Source organism: Halichoeres trimaculatus, unplaced genomic scaffold (assembly GCF_033239565.1).
Source record: "Halichoeres trimaculatus isolate MK-OKI-2021-1 unplaced genomic scaffold, fHalTri1.1 fHalTri1_scaffold_16, whole genome shotgun sequence".
Classification (NCBI taxonomy): Eukaryota; Metazoa; Chordata; class Actinopteri; order Labriformes; family Labridae; genus Halichoeres; species Halichoeres trimaculatus.
This window is the reverse complement of record NW_027437194.1, coordinates 10,592,822-10,612,561: the sequence shown is the minus strand read 5'-3', so window position 1 is coordinate 10,612,561 and position 19,740 is coordinate 10,592,822. Positions and strand designations below refer to the sequence as shown.

The window sequence follows — 19,740 nt, the reverse complement described above, 5'->3', positions numbered from 1 at the left end:
AAAAGTCATTAATTAAAAAAACAAAAACGCTCCACCCACCAGCTGTTTAGGGTCTGGAATAGACCAGCCATTTGGGAAAGGTCCCAAATTTCCTGATGGCCAGCCTGCCCCTGTTGTTAAACCCCTAAAACTTCTGTTGATCTTATTTACTTGAATAAAGATAATATTTGAGTTAAATTTTCATTTTTCTTTTCTCCTTGTTTTGTTTGATATTTTGCCCTCTCCTCACCCTGCAGCCTGTTTTCACCTGAGTTGTTTTAAAATCAAGTAAACAAACACTTCTGCTGTCAAACTTCAGCAATCTGTCAGTGAGACTGTCGGAGGCTCAGGATGATGACTCATTTCAGGCAGGGAATAAAAAGGTTTGGCTTGCGATGGCGTGCTAAATCTAAACTTCTGCTATCCATTTCATTTGCAAACATCTCTTAGTTTGCTTTAGTGTGAGTTAAATATCACTCATCCACAGTGCTGTTTTAGCTTTTTAATGAAGACTTGACAACATGATGAGCAGGAAGTGTGGAGAGAGAAGGGGGCAAAAGTTTAAGTCTGGCCTGTTACGAATTTACTCTACGCTTTTCGCTAAAGTCCTTAAAACCAAGGAGATGAACTGGGACTTACTCCACAAACTATACGATAGATGTTTGAATCTATGAAGTGAAAAAATGGTTAAATGCATGCTTGTCAGTTTGAACCAAATAAATCAGCAATAACAGAAGATTTTCACAGATCTTTAAGACCAAAATCAGAAATAGGGATGGGAATTTCAAGCTAAAGCAATATTTGATATTTTCTGGCAACTACTCGAAGATTGTCCTCCCTGAGCCACAGCCTGAGATCTCAGAATATGGAACATATGCCGATTTAGGAAATGTTGTAGATACAGGAAATATGATCAAACTCAGTGGACCAATCATAAGGCTGGTGGTCTGCATCATATAAGTACATTGGTTCATTTCAGAGGGGTTGCAATGAAGGGTATGCCATTAATCCAACACAAAGGCTTAAACCAGACACTGTGGTTTCAATTTAAAGCAGACGACGTCCTAATATACATTCCTAAATTTGGCCCATCTTAAACTCTGCTGTTTTAAGGTCTCTGTTGAATCTCAAGCTTGGTCTGAACTCTGCCATGGTGTTTTATGTCACAAAGACCTCATATCCTTAGTGAAATAAACCAAATTTAGATATTTAAATCTCCTGAATACTGGGGTTATCAGGATGACATTACGAGATAAAAGTAGGTTGAGGAGTAGTTCCTTTCTAATCATGTTGCTGGGTGTAACGGTTGGCAACATGGTGCCGTTTTTTTGTGTTTGAGATTGGTATCAAGGGAGACAAATGTCCTCATCTCACCGTGTGTTCTGCAAAATCCTAACAGAAGGAGAAACTTCCCTCCATCAATATTATTCATAAAGGTTTTCCTCTGCAGCTGCCTCGGTGCATCACTTCTCCGCTCAGATCAGCAGATCTCTGGCCTGTTCAACTCTCCTCACCCCTCGGGTAAATATTGAGTTTGAACTTTAACAGGCCGCTTTCCACTACTTTGCTCCTCATGGGCTGAATGAATTAAAAAAGGAGTTTAACATGCGGAAGTCTCATCCAATTTTAAACTTTTTCACGAGGAGTAAAAATAACGTTTCCATCCCTCATTTCCGTGGAGAGAAGAGTCAGGAAAGTTTGTACTGTTTGCTTAATGTTGCAACAATCCACGCTTAGCAAACTTTTAATTCATCCAACAGTGCAGAAAGAAGACACTAGAGAGTGATGCTTTCTGCAGAGAGGAAATAAGAGCTGGAGTTAGTGGCAAATTTAAAGACAGTTTTCTTTGGTACACAGAGAGATGGGATAAATAAAGAGGCTGGATTAGCCCCGAGCGTTGATATGGATGTTTAAGAAGACATCAAATATATCCAGGCTGGGTTAGCTAGAGCTAAAGTAGTTATAGCATCACAGCCATGAGCTTTATGATAATCACTGACTGAGTTTGAACTCTGTTGGATCTGTCCTCCAAACAGACGGATGATCAGTCCACCACTTTAATGAAAGAAAGTTTCCTCCAACGGGTGTAGAGGGGAGGGGCCAACAATCAGCCAATCACAGGCATTGCTGTAAATTTTGTGTTAAATGTGCGTGCTTTAACTGCAGACTGGAAGGGGATGCAGCCTCCTAGTTTGAGGAGTTTAGCCTAAACCTGCATCATCTCTAATGTCCAGCAGGAGGCGACTTTTCTTGTTGAAAAGCAGTCTGATGAATGTTTTAAGTTTCTTTACTTTTCAACATTTCAATCCCAAAGAGAGTAAACCCTGTACTCTGAGTTTTTTTGTATACTACAGGTAAATCCCTGCCCATCACTGTGTGTAAATTGGACTATCATCTGCATAAATCCTGATTTTACAAGTCCTAATGGAGTGAGTATAACTGTAATAGTCGAGTTATATTTGGTATGCAGTCTGGACAAGCACATACATTCTTCAAAGGCATAAACAAGACATGATCTAAAAGAGATTGACACATCCAGGACTACTGCATCATTTTGACCAGCTGCAATACTGATTTCTGTTTTCATTTTACTTAGTTGGCCTTCACTCCCCAGGCTCAGAGATCAAAAACAGTCAGTTTTGTTCAAGCTGAACAAAGAACATTAACCGCGACAGAAAGTCAGGCATAAGAGCAGCATGCGATATCTGCTCAGTATCAAAAGAAAACACCATATATACTGGCTCTAGAGGACCTTCAGGGGACTTTATTTTACCATGGAGCTCTATGGGGACTGACTCACTGCTGGAGACAGACTCTAGTGGACACTCGAGGAAATGTCTTGACATCACCAGAGCAGATTTTCTGAATTTATTATTGAGGATGAATTATGAAGTAGGTCTAAGTGGTGTAATTCCTGATAAAGTGCTTTGTCTGAAATGATTTATGAACCCAGTCCTCAATCACAAAACCCTGTGAGGAAGGAGATTCAGGCTTTAAAGAGCTAAACTGTGTCCCCTTGTTTTATGTGCACTTCCTGTATTAAAACTCTGTAATTGTGCCAACCCAACATTAAATAAACAGTGCTTCCCTGGTTTTCCTCTGGAACATGTCTCTTTGTAGACTTATTCTTTTTTTTAATTGATGGAAAATGTTTGATTATAAATGCAGTTATGGACTTGTCTGCAGCTGCAACTCTGAGACATTTCATCACGCCACACTTAAAGGGCTCTGCGAGGTCGAGGTCACAGCTGTCTCGCCCATTAGCCTGGCGTTATCAGACGTGTTAAATTAGAGTTAAATGGTGCCCACATGTGTCTCCACACTCTGCACAGTTGAGATGACACGTGTGATCAGCGTGAACACAGCTCCTTGGAGTGATTCCTGCCACACATAAAGTCATTACTGGACACACGTGTTTCTTGTGCTGCATTTTTTATCATAGTATGTAAGAAAACCCTGTGAACCTTCATCATCCACAGAACACGTTAGGGCAACATACATCAGAGCATGTCCTAATACTTTTATCCATTTTTCTTCATCTTACATCTCAGAAAAGAATGTTTTTGCTCAGAGAGAATTAAATTGACCCCCGACCTCTGCTTATTGATTTCAAATGCCGCTGCAAGATTCAACTCAGTGAAATAATTTAGTTCTGTCTGCTTGTGCAACTCTTTTTGAAGAGTCAAAGTAAAACAACAGATGACAACTCATAAACAGCAGCAGTGATTCAGCAAGACAATTTGTATCCCTCTTGAAACCACATGTAGAATATCGCAAGACTTTTTGTCATTAACTTTGATTTATCTCTATTCCCAGATTCATCTTTGACGAAGATGAGCCCCTGCTCCGAGGCAGGGAAACCCTGTAACCCCTGTCTGGATGCCGCAAAGGCATGTAACCTAAACGACACGTGTAAACGTCTGCGTTCTGCCTACAACTCCATCTGCAGCAAGGCCACGCCCCCCCAGCCCTCTGTGGCCAATCAGGAGCCATGCAGCCGGAAAAGATGTCAGAAGGTGGGTACAGACGTGCTGTTGTGTTTTCTTGGATATATATTTCACTGAAGATGGATTTGTTGACTCTTGAGAGAAGACAAGCTGTAGAGACAAAGCCATCTAGTAGTGCCTACCAGGCAGGCAGGGTTATTCTCTGGGGGAAAATTTTAGCTGCTATGTATTTTATTTTATTTATTTTATTGATTTTCAGTGCAGCACTTTGGTCAACAGTGTCTGTTTTCAAAGTGCTTAACAAATACAGTTGGATTTGATTGGATGGAAATACCCCTGAAAATGGCCGAACCTGGGAGGTACCATTATGTGTGGTCAAAATACAGCTAGAGACCGTGTTCTTTCTCTGGGTGTTTAGATTTCTCAGTCACCCTCTAAGTCCTTTTTTTGGACTCATCCTCACTGTTTTGACTGTTCTTCTTGCTGCTTTTGTAAAATATGTTTTTGTACCTCAGTCTAGTTTTGAACTGTAACCTGTAGCGTAGTATGCTCACAGTCGTGTTTGTTAAGTAATGGTTTTCAGCAGTCCTCTAAATGCTGCAGGCTGCTCTGTGAGTAAAAACTAAAAGCCTTGTTAAGGCTAAAAGGTTATTAACATTTAATTTCTGCTCTCTTGTCTGATTTCCTCAGACGGAAGCTGTGAGTGCGCAGTATCATTTCCATATTTATTACATAACTGTTCTTTTTTTCCAGGATTTAAAGTGTGTTTAAGATCTCTGCTCAGCAGCTGATAATTTTGATGTGACATAAAGCGTTGAGCTTGAACGCTCTTTAAATTGAACATGATAATAAAGTGATGTGTTGTCGCTCTGCAGGCCCTGCGTCAGTTCTTTGAGCGTGTCTCATGGGAGCTCAGTTACCCTCTGCTCTTCTGCTCGTGCCCGGACCAGGCATGTGCAGAGCGGCGCCGCCGCACCATCGTCCCCTCCTGCTCCCACCAGGAGAGACACAAACCCTCCTGCTTAGAGCTACGACGCATCTGCCGCTCAGACGCACTCTGCAGGTGAGTCATGAGTCCTTCAGCAGTCTGTCAGGTGATGTCCTGGCTGGTTGTGTTTTTTCATGTGCACAGAAAGAGTCCATAAATAAACTGGGCAAGCTTTTGGCCACTGCACTGATGTCCCGTGAAAAGATGACAAATGTGCAGAGCCCATACACCCAGCAATAAAAAGTATGCCTCTATGGTGTTTATCATGTGAGTGTTTTTCAAAGGTTTGCTTGTCTCTGTGTGTAAATGCACGCATGCTATGTGCAAAACAGCATGAGAAGAAAGGTGAATGCAACGATATACAAATTACATCCCATCGTGCAAGTTAGATGAGTAACATAAAGCTATTCAGTCTGTTAATTAAATTAAAAAAACAAGGTATAGACCTGATTTATAAGAGAGTTAACTGCTGGCGCTATATGGAAAAATGAAATTAACTTGACTTCTGGAGGGGGGTATATAATGGTAATATAAAGGCATCTTTGTCATGCTGTTTTTCTTCCATCCACTTAGGACTCCTGGAAGTCCTCTGAGCCAGTTTCACTGATTATCATGATTCTGTAAGAGGAAGTAATCAGAGAAATCAGCTGCTCAAGTGTTTAATACCACACAGATTTCAGACATTCCTAGATCAAAATTACACATGTGGTTGGTAACCACTGGCTGTTAGGGTTGGAGAAGCTTGAAGGAGGGCAAAGGAATTTGTGGACACTGATTTCCCATGCCCCACAGTGGCCTTAAGACCACAGGGACGAAACAGTTCACATTTCTCTACGAGTTGTGTGGAAGTGGAGAGGTTGTGAAGGAAAATCTGAGAGAAAAGTTAGCAACCAGAAACTTGAAAAGCAAAGAAATTATAGAATGTGTCATCAAGTTAAACTCTGTAAACTCAGTCTCCTCTCTGTATTCACGTCCTGTTGTGTCATCACCTCCGTCAGCGGGGATTGTCTCTTTGCGGTTGGATTTTCACGCCTGCAGCTTCACGGCCGAGGTTGAGGTCAATAGCAGCTCCATCTTTTTGTGAAGCGTGAGCATATTCTGCAATTAGGGAGCTAAATGAGTCTTTTTTTTGTCTCTTCTGAGAGCGTTCAGTTATTCCACAGAGAGTCTGCCACCTTGACAGAAAACAGGAGACAGGGTTTTGTGTTTCAGTCACAGGAGGCTACTTCTTTATATAATGAATCTATGTCTGGATGAGGAAGAGAATGAGGCATGTTTAATTTGCTTTTTTCTGACTCATGGTGCTTGCTTTAAAGTACATATATGTGTACAGAGTGTGTTATTCTTCCGCTTAGTGTTGGGTCAGTATCTTTGGCATATTTCTGCTTGTAGTCCAAGATGTATCAGGCACAGGAGAATCAGTCTGCACGGAGAGCAAAAGCAGGAGGTACACAATCCAGCATGACACCCTGTCTCCCGTGGCTGGATTTCTTCCACCCTATCAACAGATATCTGTGATCCATCAGTACGCAGATGACACCATTCTAGCTGTATGAAACTCTCTGTATTGAACTCACTGTTTACAGATACTACATGAAAATGTAGAAGCCAAGTAATATGAGAAGTGTTATGGTTTCCATTTGAAATCTAAGAGCTTAAATACACCAGGTCCATCTCCAGTCCAGCTCCACTCTATCACAGCATCAGATCAGATAGGTTCCCATTCAAAACAGTCTGCCAACTTTGAACAGATCTTCTCCGGTGTATTTGAGCCGAGTGTCATGTTAACTGGTGATGTAACTAAATTTCATGGCATGAAACGCAAGAATTTGAACGCGGAGGGGGTCAATGAGATTTGACCCTCTCGCTTGCCATAGCAACTTTCGTGCTGCAGTATTTGCAAAATGTAGCACAATGCAGAGCTAGTGGACGTGCCCTTGTCTCTTGAGTTAGTTGTGTGGAGTTAATTTGGCTTTGCAATGAGGCAAGATTGTAGACTGAACTAAGACTCCAAACTGCAAACTCTGTCAGTACAGTTTGGTTTACGCCTCAGCAAGTACATGACCTAGCATTTACATCGCTATCACAAAGACAAGCTAGCGTTAGCCTCCAGAAGTCATTCCCTGTACAGCTTCTGGCTGCAAGTCGGTGAGCATTAGAGATAAAAAAAGGTACAGACTCTTGCAATTAATGAAATGAGACTGATTTCAGATGTTTGTAAGTCTATACGGGAGATAGTAGAGTACTTGCTTGTTTTGTGTACATAGTTTGAAAAAGTCTGAAAAACAAAAAGACCAGGATTTGCAGCCTGCCTGAGTGAGGTGTTTTTTGTAAGTTTCATAAAAATATCTTTTTGCTGTAGCTTTTGCCTCAGCAAGGTAATGATCCACTTGTTTCAATAGAATGTTTTAATTTTAATGAGCTAAGAGATTTGATTTTGATTTGTGCATTTTGAGCTGAAAGTATAAAGTCCTCCAGACAAAAGCTTTCCAAAATTTGATGTTTAAGAAATGTAAAAAAAGTTCTCATGAGATCGGTAAACTTGTTTCATCCTTTCTTTGTGAAGCAAAATACTCCCAGACACTGTCTCTGACTTTTGCAGTCCAATTGATTTTCATCAACAAAAAATTGTTATGCATATCTTTATTGTGTATTTTTTTATATCATATCCTGAGTATTTTATATAGGGAGCCCTATATGGAGATTGTTATCCAATCTTGAGTTAAAAAAAAACCTAAAATTGTCCAATCATGTGCATGCATGCAAAACAGTCTGTTTAGAGAACAACAGCGGGAGTTCTAGAATCCTGAAATCTTAGATCTCAAAGCCTATGGAGTTACTGTTTACAGTGAAACTGAGACTCTCCAGCAATCTGTGTCATTTTGTTATTTTACCAAATTAAACACCTTCAAATTGCAAGAAAATCACAATAATTAAGTTTAATGTTGGGGTTTTTACTGTTTAAAAGCAAGAGTGAAGCCTCTGTGTTTAACTAATTTCAATGAAACTGAGACTTACCAGAAAACTCATCATACTGTTGTTTTAAGGAATGTAAGACCCATTTTAACAACTTCTCAACAAGAAAATATGTTTGTCTGTCAGCTTCATTCTGCTGAAGGTATACAGAATGAAGCCTCCTAGAAACTTTGTGTTTACAGTCCGTTTACAGTCAAACTGAGACTCACCACAAATTGATGAATAGATGCTCCAGAATCCAAGAAACTACAGTTTTAATTTATCATACGTATGTTTAGGATGGATATCAGTTTTTAGCTGTCCTTTTGACCACACAGCACATTAAAAACTGTGTCTTTGAGGCTAGTTGTTCATTGCTAACAGCTGATGTCGTCATTGACTTTGAAAAGTTGGTCATGAATCACAGAGATTGTTGTGAGATTTGCTCATGATGTATGGACTGTTGTCAGAGGAAACAGACTCAGACTCTTGGATACTAGCAGAGGTCAGGGTTGGAGTTTTACCATAAGACAAACATTTTGACCATGAAAATATCAAATCCAGTTGTTTATTTTTGTTTTAACTTTTAACTTTCTCATTAAGGAAGCATTTTGCAAACTATCCCCAGAAGAGCCATCAATTTACTGTCCACTGGTGATCTGTCTCCTTCCACAGCAGGCTTTTTCTGTAAATTAGCATATTTTTGGATGAGAATCTGCTGAGTTCAACATAAAGTGAGTAACAACACGGCAGGGAGTGTTTGCAGCTGCAGCGACAGGAAGCTCTGTGACAAAGACATGGAGTGATGGAGCGACTCAGATGCGTCCAGGCGTCTCTTCAATCTCCCTTTTTTCTCCCTCCCTCTTTCTTTCTGTCTTTGTTGTCTGCAGCCAAGAACGGCTCAGGTCTGTGTTTACATGTGTCTGTGTGTCTATCAGAAGAACTCAGAGAATGTTCCGGTAGCTGGAGTCTGACAGAGTCTGACACAACACTACAGGAAACACACTGGAGCTCGTAGAAACACAAATGTGAACACTCAGGGAATCAAATGAGCACAAAAGAATTTAAGATCTTTGTTTCAGCAGTGATGAGGCACTTCCTTTAATCTCTTATCAACCTTTATTGTATTTTGGATTGTTTTTTCAGAGTGAGACACAAAAACTGCTGAATGACCATTTTTCAGCTGTTGTTGCCAGTTTTGCATCGTTTTCAGTTCAATCAGCAGCTTAGTTATTGACCATTTGCTAAGGTCCTAAGAGAAATTCATGGCTGCAAAGAGTGTCCATTTCTATTTTTGTGGTGAGTCTCAGTTGCATTATAAACAGTATATCACACATGGGTGTTGACCTGGAGCCCCTTAAAGTATTGCAATAAAGTTCTTATTACTCTTGATGTGTCTTTTGTTGCTTAAAATAACAGTGTGGTACTTACTTCTGGTGAGTCACAGTTTCACTGTAAAAAGGGTTTTACACAGAGGCCCCCCTCTTGTTTATTTTAGCAGTGTAGACCTGTAAATTGAACTGAATTCTTGTGATTGTCTCATAACTAATGAGTCTAATGTTCGCTGAAATAAAATTTTGATGCAAACTACTCATGAGTCTCAGTTTGACTGCAAATAGTAAATTCCACAGAGGCTTCTCTCTGTCGTCAGCGGTATAAAGCTGAAACACAAACTGATTATACTGCTGTAAAGTTGTTATTTAAGCATCTTGTGTTTGATTATATAACAGTGTGGTGCCTATTTCTAGTAAATCTCAGTTTCACTGTAAGTTACACAGAGGCTCCACTCTGTTTTTAGCTGTACAGACCCCAAAATTGATAATTTATTTTTAATGTTATTTAAAAGATTTAATTTGCTGAAATAACATGGTAATACAGGTTACTGAGTCTTGGTTTCACTGTAAACAGTAAGTTTTACAGAGGCTTTTCTCTAGTGTATGAAGCTGAATCAGAAACGTATCTTCTAGTGATTAATGCACCATAAGATTGCCAGAGTGAGTCTCAGTTTTAATGTAAGTGGTGTGTTTCACAGATGGGTCGACCTGGGATACTTCAGTGAAATAACCCCAAAGAGAAACCGAATTTGTTTTGATTATTAAGTCTAGAGCTAGCCGGACAACAACATGATGTGGATTTCAGGTTAGTCTCAGTAAGTCACACAGAGGCTTCTGTTTGTCTTCCTTCAGTAGTAATAGTAAGACCCCACTCCTCACCAACACGGATGAATACCTTTCACCTTGAAATGATGCGGTACCGATGCCATCAGCAATCGGTATTGGTACTCAACGGTACTGCTTTTAGTAATTTTGTGTGTTTATGTGGTAATAAGTATTAATTTAATATTAAATATGAACCTTTTTTTAATTTAAAATATGTCTTTCTCAGTATACAAACTTTGAATACTGTGTTCATTTCCAGCATGGAATGCTGAACCATGAGTCCTGAGATGATGTGCTTGAAAGGCCTGTATTTTTTGAATGCTGGATGGCATAGGGTGTGAGTTTGTTATGATACGTTAAAAAGTCTTATTACAGTTTGGAGGAATGACCTGCAGCAGTGCTCCGACTTGCTGGGTGGGAGTCTGAGTCTGCTGTTGAAGGAGCAGTTAAAGTCCCCCACAGTCTCATGCAGTGGGTGAGAGGGATTGTCCATAATGGATGCAAGCTTTGCCAGCATCCTCCTCTCACCCACCTCTAAGGAGTCTAAAGAGCAGTCCAGGGCAGTGTGTGTATGTGTGTGTGTGTGTGTGTGTGTGTGTGTGTGTGTGTGTGTGTGTGTGTGTGTGTGTGTGTGTGTGTGTGTGTGTGTGTGTGTAAGTGACTGTGTAAAGCCTCTGCAGAGATGAGACTGATTATCTAAAGGCAGCTCTTTGAGGCAGTCTTATCCTCCCTTGTGCTGAGACAGGAGGCTAACATCGCTAACACACATCCTGCAGAAAGGTCCAAAGGATTCTGGGATTTATAATCTTCTGAACATTTGTCACAACACTGATAACATGAATAAATATCTAGCCTTGGAGGTACCCAAACATGGTACAGTTTGATTTTGCGTGAATCGGTACTTGGGATTACAGAAGAATTTTGGTTGGTACCTGTAAAAGTACTTTATTTGATACCCATCCCTATAAAGGACGGATACAATAAAAAGCTGCAGTGCTTCCAGAAAATCAGCGACATGATAAGCTGCCAAGGAGTTCCTCCTAGGCCAGATTTTTCTTCAAGTTATCAGTGTTGTGACAAATGTTCAGAAGATTATAAATCCCAGAATCCTTTGGACCTTTCTGCAGGATGTGTGTTAGCGATGTTAGCCTCCTGTCTCAGCACAAAGCAGGATAAGACTGCCTCAAAGAGCTGCCTTTAGATAATCAGCCTCGTCCCTGCAGAGGCTTCACACACACGCACACATACACAGACACACACACACACACACACACACACACACACACACACACACACACACACACACACACACACACACACATTCACACACTGGCTGCTTGTTTGTGATTTGCTGTGTGTCAGGCCGCGCTCAGAGTGTGCTGTTTCTTTGTGTTTCCTGCTCTGAGTAGGTGTCTCTTTGAGCGAGCATGTGACTTACAGAACAGAAGAGAGCAGCGAGGATAAATCGATATCTGGGAATATGCTTCACACACACTTGCAGCTCTGCAGAGTCCACAAACTAGCAGCAGAACAACATAGAGAGCCATAACGAGTGTGTCCCAGATTCATGTAAAACCCACATGTTTACCTCCCACCTGCAGCCACAGCTCAGCGGCAGATCTCGACGTCTCTCTCTTTGGGATCGTATGTGCTGCATGAATCATGTTTGATCGCCTGTGAAAAGGCAAAGTAGGCTTTTCATTTTCGCCTCCATTACCCACACAGGGAGAGCAGAGAGCTGCATAATCACTGGATCCCACAGGTCCTCTGGGTCCTGACAGCCTCAGAGGTGGGGGGTGCAGAGTCCCGCTGTGGCTGAGAGCAAGCTGGAAGAAGCGACTGCTTGGGGACGGCGCTCTGATTGACAGGAAGAGTAATTAAATATGGTCGTCACCACAAGTGATGCATGAGAGACCCACAGAGAGTCTGAAAGCCTTTTGGACCGAGGCTTTTACAGGGAAAAGAGACTGATTTGCATTTCAAATGAGTTTCACTTCTAATTGCAGAGCAGTCATACCTTTAATTTACAGTTAATTCTCCCCGAGAACAGGGGAGGAGACGTTCAATTGTTGTCATCACTTTGGAAAGTTTAGCCTGTAGGAACATAGAGTTAGAGATCATTATTAAACCTCAACACAGACTCACAGGAAACAGGTTTCTGCTGGAGGAAGGGCTGTCAGTGTTTCACAGCCTCACACTGTTCTGTTTGGCCTCGCCAATAAACTCAAACTCTTCCTCTGAATGTGTGCATCAGTGTTTGCTTATGGCAGAGCAGGTGCCTCGTGCACAAAGGCCCCATTATAAAGTGTCTAATTGTGTCTGCTTGTAAATGTCTAAAACACTTAATGAGAATTCAGTACCTAGTTTCACTGGATGGGTTTTAATCAGGCCCAAGAAACTCAGGTTCATCCAGATTTAGATTTCCTGAGTGTCGCTTTTCATTTTGGTGCTTTATGCAGGAGTTGTCAAACTTTTCAATATTTGTGGCAGAGACCAGTGACCCACTGCTGAGGGAATACACCAACAGGCCAATCCAAAAAACAGAGACAATGAGGCCGAAAGATCCTTCATTTATCTTATATATTTAAATTTAGTCTTCCCATGGTCCCATGTTTCTGTTTTTTAAATGAAAATGATGTAAAGAGGCCGGCCTTTCGCCTTCTTGTGAAAAGTTACAGGGTGCCTACCTGCCTGTCAATCAGCCACACCCTTATATGGACAAAACTCATAACTTTAAAAATAGGGGGTTTCAAATATTGTTGACTGATCTATTCAGACTAAAATCATGTTTCGAATCAGGCTGTAAACGTGTTTATTTCTGCTGCAAAGACCATCTGAATGGCTGTGTGTGGTTTCTGGATTTTCTGCAGACAGCTTCTAGTGGACACTTCAGGAACTGATGCTTTTGTCCACTTCTGCATGGGCACCAATGTTTTCCACCAGGAGCTGCAAAATAATTTCAGCCTGTAGAGGGCAGTCTGGATGCAAATTTCCAAGATAAAATGAGGAAGTTTGATATTTTCGATCCGCAACACACTTCATCAACAACATGAGGACATACCCGAAAAAATCAGTTTTAAACGGACAATAACGGCGGCGTTTGGCTCATCTTTGAAATGATCGATTTCACCTTTCAGTAAATTGATCAACTTGTGGTGTCAAAAAATGATCAATCTTTTCTTGATCTCCCTGAATTCTCATGTGACTAAAGCAGCCTGCAGTCTCATGTGGGGATTAATCAAACACATTCATACCTCAAAATCTGAAACTTTAACAGATGATGTTTTATTTTTTAGGAGATAAATAGAGTGCTTTTGCTTCTCTTTAATCAAAGGAAATGCTGCTGCAGACCCAGGTAGAAATGTTGTCTTGGTCAGCGTCGCCGAATGATAAAGAAACTCTGCTCATGTTTGCTGCTGTAGTGAAAATACTTTCAAATGGATTACAGAGAGGAAGTGATTCAGCGAAGCTCTGCGCTGACCTGTAATTATCACTCTGTGTAAGAAAAGGATAGATGGAGTAGTTTACAGTATGTCCGGATCAGATTGGATATATTAAAGCAGTTTACAGTTCATCATGAGCACTAGGTGTTGACGGTAAAGCTGCTGCTCTCTCTGTAAACAGCCAGCGAGGCGTTCAGGCTGAAAGGTTCAATTACAGAGCGTTTGATTCGCACTTGACTTCTATAACTATAGGTTCATTTCAGGTGAACAGATGAAAGAGAGCTTCAGATGTTTGACCCTGATGGTTTCATTTATGGGTTTGTTTATTTTATATAAGTCTGTGATTTTTCTTCTGACCTCGAAAACACTGAAAACAAACAACCAAACTTCTAATAGACCTGCTAAGGTTTCCATCAGGACACATCTGGCAGGGGTGTAGATTTGTGTGCACAAGGATCCATCTGACCCCCATCAGACTGAGAGCGCCCCACTAATGACAGAGGTGTGTATGCAAACACACACACCCAGCAGCGAGGTGTGTGCAGCTGAACTGCTATCCAAACCAAGCAGCAGCAGCAGCTGAGCTGTTTTAAGGCAGGGAAGCCAATCTACGGCTGCAGCGCTCCATTACTCGGTCAGTGAGGTGAGGTGGTGGCGTGATGGAAAACGACGCTACTTTTGTGGAGGTCACAGAGGACGCCGGCCCGCAACAGGCTGCTTGTACTGCGACTGTGTGTGTGAGTGTGAGTGTACACAAACTCATCTCTGATCCGTCTCATTTCCCCTGTGCTCATCTGAACGTGTCTGCTCGGCTTACGGAGTGAGGAAAGAGAAATCTTTGAAGGAAGGAAGGAAGACAAGCTCGGATAAAAACAGTAGAGTGACCTCGAGCAAGAGCACCAACCTGCAGCTCATGCTATGCAAATATGTATATATGCAAATGAGCAGTGCCACTTAGGGGGTGTTAATTAAAGAGAACATGGAGACAAAACAAACAGCTAATCACCAGTCACAGACAGACACAAACACACACACGCACACACACACACAGGCGAGAGCACACAGAGGTTAAAGACATCTCAAAAAAGCTCCGCCACATCTCTGCATCGCTGCAGCGCCTCGTTCTTCATACCATCTCGGGTGTAATGACTTCATAAATCAAAGAGGAGCCTGCCAGCTGCTGCTGATGTTCATATTTAGAACAAACAGAGACTTTCTGTGTTTTATTTGCAGAACATAATGAGATCTGAACCCCGGAGACACATTATCTCCACAAATACATGCCAGGATGCAGAATCTACACAGAGGAGCTGATGCTCTTCAGAGTTTAGTGTCATGCTTTAACTGGACGCCATGAAACCCAGACCAAACTTTTGAAACAGAGTTTAACAGGAACAGACCATTGCAATCTGTAAAACTCTCAAACCTCATGTTTCATTATACAAGGGACAAAGACATCGGACCTCAGATGGTTGAAAAAAAGATGATAATCATGATTGAAATGCTGATAATGATAATGATAGAAGTGGTGATAGTGATAATTGTGATGTGGTGGGATCACCACAATTTATGTTTTCGATTCCCATCCCTACAGAAATAAGGATGATAATGAGGATAATGACTATGAAAGTGATTGATTGAGGATGGAGAAACAGATGAGGTTCAAAATGGGTGTTGCAGATAACTTTATTACAGTAATAATGATTATAAAAATGAGCATGATGGAAGTGATGATGGTAAAGAGATGATAACCCAAACAAGGATGATGATGAATAAAATGAGGTTAAAATGATGATAAAAGAAATGAGACTGATGAATGTGATGATAATCAAAATAAGGAAAGGGTTATACAAATGAGCGTGATCAAATTGATGATAGTAAAGAGATGATAATCAAAACAAGGATGATGATGATTAAAATGAGGTTAAAAGTGATGATAAAAGAAATGAGACTGATGAATGTGATGATAACCAAAATAAGGATAAGGGTGATAGAAACGAGGATAAATATGAGGATGATATTGATAAAATGATGAGGACAAGGATGATTTAGATGATAATGATGATATTGATGATGATAGATATCAGGACAAAGATGAAGATCAAAATGCTAGAAAAGAGGTTTAGGATTATAAAAGCTAGGAGAGTAGACATGAGGATGATAACAGTGATGATGATGCTCATTTTGCCGATAATAAAGACGATGGCGATGGTTATAGTTTCACTTGGTATACTCTTTTGTCCAAAGTGACATACAACCTGCGCCATTGTAGGGTATGGTGCCTTGCCCAAGGCCCCTCAACAGTGCTTAGGAAATTATGCTAACACCTGTCCAGCTATCAGCCCAAGTCCCTAATCTTGGTCCATGCCTAGACTTGAACCAGCAACCCTCAGGTTAGAAAGCCAAGTCCCTGTGGGCTGAGCTACTGCTCCAGCATAGTGATGATTGGGATGATGACAAGGATGATGATGATGGTTTTGATAGAGATAGTGATGATGATGTTGGTGATGGTGTATGTGGTGATGATGATGATGATCATGATGACACTTTTTTGTATGTCCTTTGCTTACAGCAGGAGGAAACCAGTGAAACCTCTAGAACACTCATTTACAGCTCATTTTCATTTTAATGAGGCTGTTGTATGTAACTTTGTGTAGGTCGAGACACACACACACACACACACGCTAGATATTTACATCAGAGTTGTGTGGATGTTTTTTTTAAAGGTGTCAACTCTATATACTGTAAGTGCAGGATGTGGAGGGTTGACATTGGTGTGTGTGTGTGTGTTTATGTGTGTGAGTCAGAGATCATTTCTTGTTGATCCCTGTTAATGCAGACATAATAATTGATATTTAATTTGCGAGTGTGTTACACCGTGACTGACACTTAGGGTCACAGGGGAAGAAAGAGAGTGCACACACAACCACACACACACACACACACATACACACACACACCGGTATATGAGGGTGAAAAGGAACAATTAGATAGAAGAATGTGTGATTTGATTTTGTTTGCATCAGAGATAATTACATGTGTCGATCCCGGCAGTGTGTGTGTTGGTGTGTGTGTGTGGTTGTGTCACTCTGAGTGTGTCGTACAGAGTGACAGCCTGTCATCGGGCTATTTGGAGTCACTCAGCCTCCGTATAATTTGATTTTAATATTCTTCACCTTTTCCTACACACACACACACACACACACACACACACACACACAGACGCACACACACACACACACACACACGCACACACACACACACACACACAAACACACACACACACACACACACACACACACACACACACACACACACACACACACACACACACACACACACACACACACACTGTGTGTTGTGAACAGCTCTGCTGTTGCTGTCCAGATTGCAGGACCAGAAATCAGAGTTGTTTCTAATCTCCAACTATTCCTTTCTTTCTTTCTTTATTTTTTTTCTTCTGTCCATCTTTTCATGTCATTCTTTCTTTCTTTCTTAAATTTTCTTTTTTTTTCACTCTGGCATTTTTAATGGTATTTTCAGCTTCTTTCTTTTGTTCATTTTTTCTTCATAATTTATGCCTTATTTTCTTTTTTAATTTGTCTTCTGTCTTTTCTTTTTCTAATTTGTCTTCCTGTCTTTTAGTCTTTCTGTCAAAATGTCTTTCTTTCCATCCTTCTTTTTTTTCCTTCTGGCCTTCTGTGTGTCTTTTTCTTTCTTGAATCCTTAGTGTTTTGGTTTTGTTTTTGTTTTGTTTTGATTCTATTGTTACATTTCTTTCTTTGCTTAAGTCTTTGTTTGTCTTTCTTTATTTCTTGCTTTATTTTTATTTTTATTTTATTTCCCTATGTTTTCTTTGGCTTTTCTTTTGCTTTTCATTTATTATTTAATTAATTAATTTATTTTTCTTTTCCTTTTTTCGCTGTGTCCTGTGTTTCTTTCTTTCTTTCTTTCTTTTTTTTTCACCCTTGCCTTCTCTTTTGTTATTTCATTTCCTCCTTCAGTTCTTTCTTTTTTGTCTGTCAAGCCTGACCTGTCTGTTAACGTATTCACTGCCGATCTTTGATTGTCCATTGGAGGCTGACTCCAAAAGTCCTGAAAACCACATACGCACCCATTAAAAAAAAAAAAAAAAAAAGTCAAACCTGTCCCCTGTCCCTTATACCGTGCATCTCCATTATGGTCAAAGATGATAGGCTTCAGAAACAAACGAGTGACACCATGTTCACGTTTGATGTGATCTGTTGTTCTGGTTGGAGCTCTGAAAACAGGACAGCTGAGTCAGCGTGCCGTGAGAGGAAACCCTTGGCTTTGGATCTAAAGAAAGACAAGCTAAAGAAAGGTTTGTAGCCTGCAGCTAGCTGACCTTCACTACAACAGAGTTTAATTAAAAGTTGTCCAGGCTGAGTGTAATAAAGGAGCCGGCGTGTGCTTGGTCTGGACTTTAAAAGTTCTGTAAGGAGCTGCTCTGCCTTTATTAAGGCTAATGACAACATGAGACACTCAGTGGACTTGAAACAACAGGCTCTTACTGTCTGAGACTCAGAGAGAAGGGAGTGAAGGTCAGGGAAGAAGTCAGAGATTTACACAACACAACACAGGAACGTCAGAGCCGAGCAGTTCAATCCCTCTCCTCTGAAACCACTTGGTCAAATCCTGCTGGAGCCCCCGACCTCCCTCCCACAGGGCTGGTCGAAGATTCATCTAAACTAATCATCAACCCACAGAGAAAGAGAAGTGTTCTGTAGACTCACGTGTTTCCTCTGAATTAGATTTCCAGCTCTCGTTAGGAGACGACTCCGGGACCAAAAAGCATGAAAAATAAAAAGATTTAAATAAGACATGACTGGAGGTTTTCAGCAGCCAGGGCTCAAAGGTTCTTCCACTAAAGCATGGGTTTCAATGCTAGTAGGACATTAATGCATGCATGTGACAGCTGCAGGGTTTGTTTAGGAACCAATGTTCCTGGATGTTTCTGTAACACAGCAGAGATCTCAGTGTTTTCATGTGGCTTAAAGTTAGCTTCAGGCTACAAATTAACACCATAGCTGTTATCTATGCTGTTAAAGCAGAACAGCATTGAGTATGGACAAAGCATTTAGCAGATCCTGAAGAGCACTCCAAGAGGGATACAACCACATCAAAAATGTCACAAGATTAATATCTGGATGATATGTGATTGAAATTGTAATGTTTAAAAAATACAGTTTTTATATTGTGGTATTCAAGTAGGAACATAAGAGAAAAAAAAATCACAATGTGAAGAAAATAAAGTCAGAAAGTTTAACGAATTAAGTTTTTATGTTACAGGGTCAAAGTCAGACAACTGCAAGATTCAAGCTGGCATGTTAGGAAAACATAGTTAAAAAGTAATAAAGTAGTTTTTATTCATTTATTTCTTTTGGTTGCTTGTTTTTTTTTTTTTCAAATGTTATATGGTTGCAGTGCTTCAAGAGTAAAGTTGTAATGTTTCATTATTAAAATCAGAACAAAAGTAGAACAAATGATAGACTAAAGGCATGATATAACAAGATAAAACTTGAAATGCCATGAGGGTTAAGTTGTAATGCCAATCAAAGATGTAATGTAATGAGATAAAAGTGATGTAGTAAGATAATGTCACTAGACAAAAGTCATTATGTTATCAGATAAGTATAATGTTACAAGATTTGCCATGAGAGTTATGAGTACTCATTTGAAAAGTTGCCAGTTTGAATTACTGATGTAGGTCAATCCAAATCAGTAAAACTCATTTTAATGATTTTAGAAGTAATACTAGTAAGTCTGCTGTGTGTATAATGTCATCATGTTATGGGAAAAGAGTCATAATGTTACAAGATTAAGTATTTATCCCACAAAAAAAGAAAAAAAATTTGAAAGTCAAGATGTACGTTTATGAGACAAAAGTTACAGATTGTGTTAATGTTAGACTGTAGTTTATCTTTATGAACATTTAAATAGGAAACGGAAACACCAACCCTTTGAATTGTCCCTTCAAAATAAAACACAGGCTAAAATAAAATTACATTTTCCCATGTAATTTATGATTTGACTGTCCTGATACCTCAGCGTTATTCTAGCTGATTCTGTGTTTTCTGCTTCATGGACACAAACGTGTGATTTTGTCCTTAGAAGTCAGACGTGTTAAAACTCTGTTAAACACAAACACAACTCCAGAGCCCACTGAGTCACAGCAATCTGTACTGACAAGCCAAGGATGAAGGTGTCAGTCCCTGTGTGTGAGTGTGTGTGTGTGTGTGTGTGAAATG

The 19,740-nt window shown here is 40.3% G+C and overlaps 1 protein-coding gene across 1 annotated transcript in view; it reads left to right on the top strand.

Moving 5' to 3' along the window:
• The window catches only part of gfra2b (GDNF family receptor alpha 2b), a 105,709-nt gene that overhangs the window by 67,385 nt on the left and 18,584 nt on the right, over positions 1 to 19,740 (top strand). The window contains exons 4-5 of the mRNA XM_074690696.1: positions 3,796 to 3,995; positions 4,802 to 4,989. Of these exons, the coding sequence (XP_074546797.1) occupies positions 3,796 to 3,995; positions 4,802 to 4,989 (388 nt within the window). The remainder of the gene's footprint in view (positions 1 to 3,795; positions 3,996 to 4,801; positions 4,990 to 19,740) is intronic.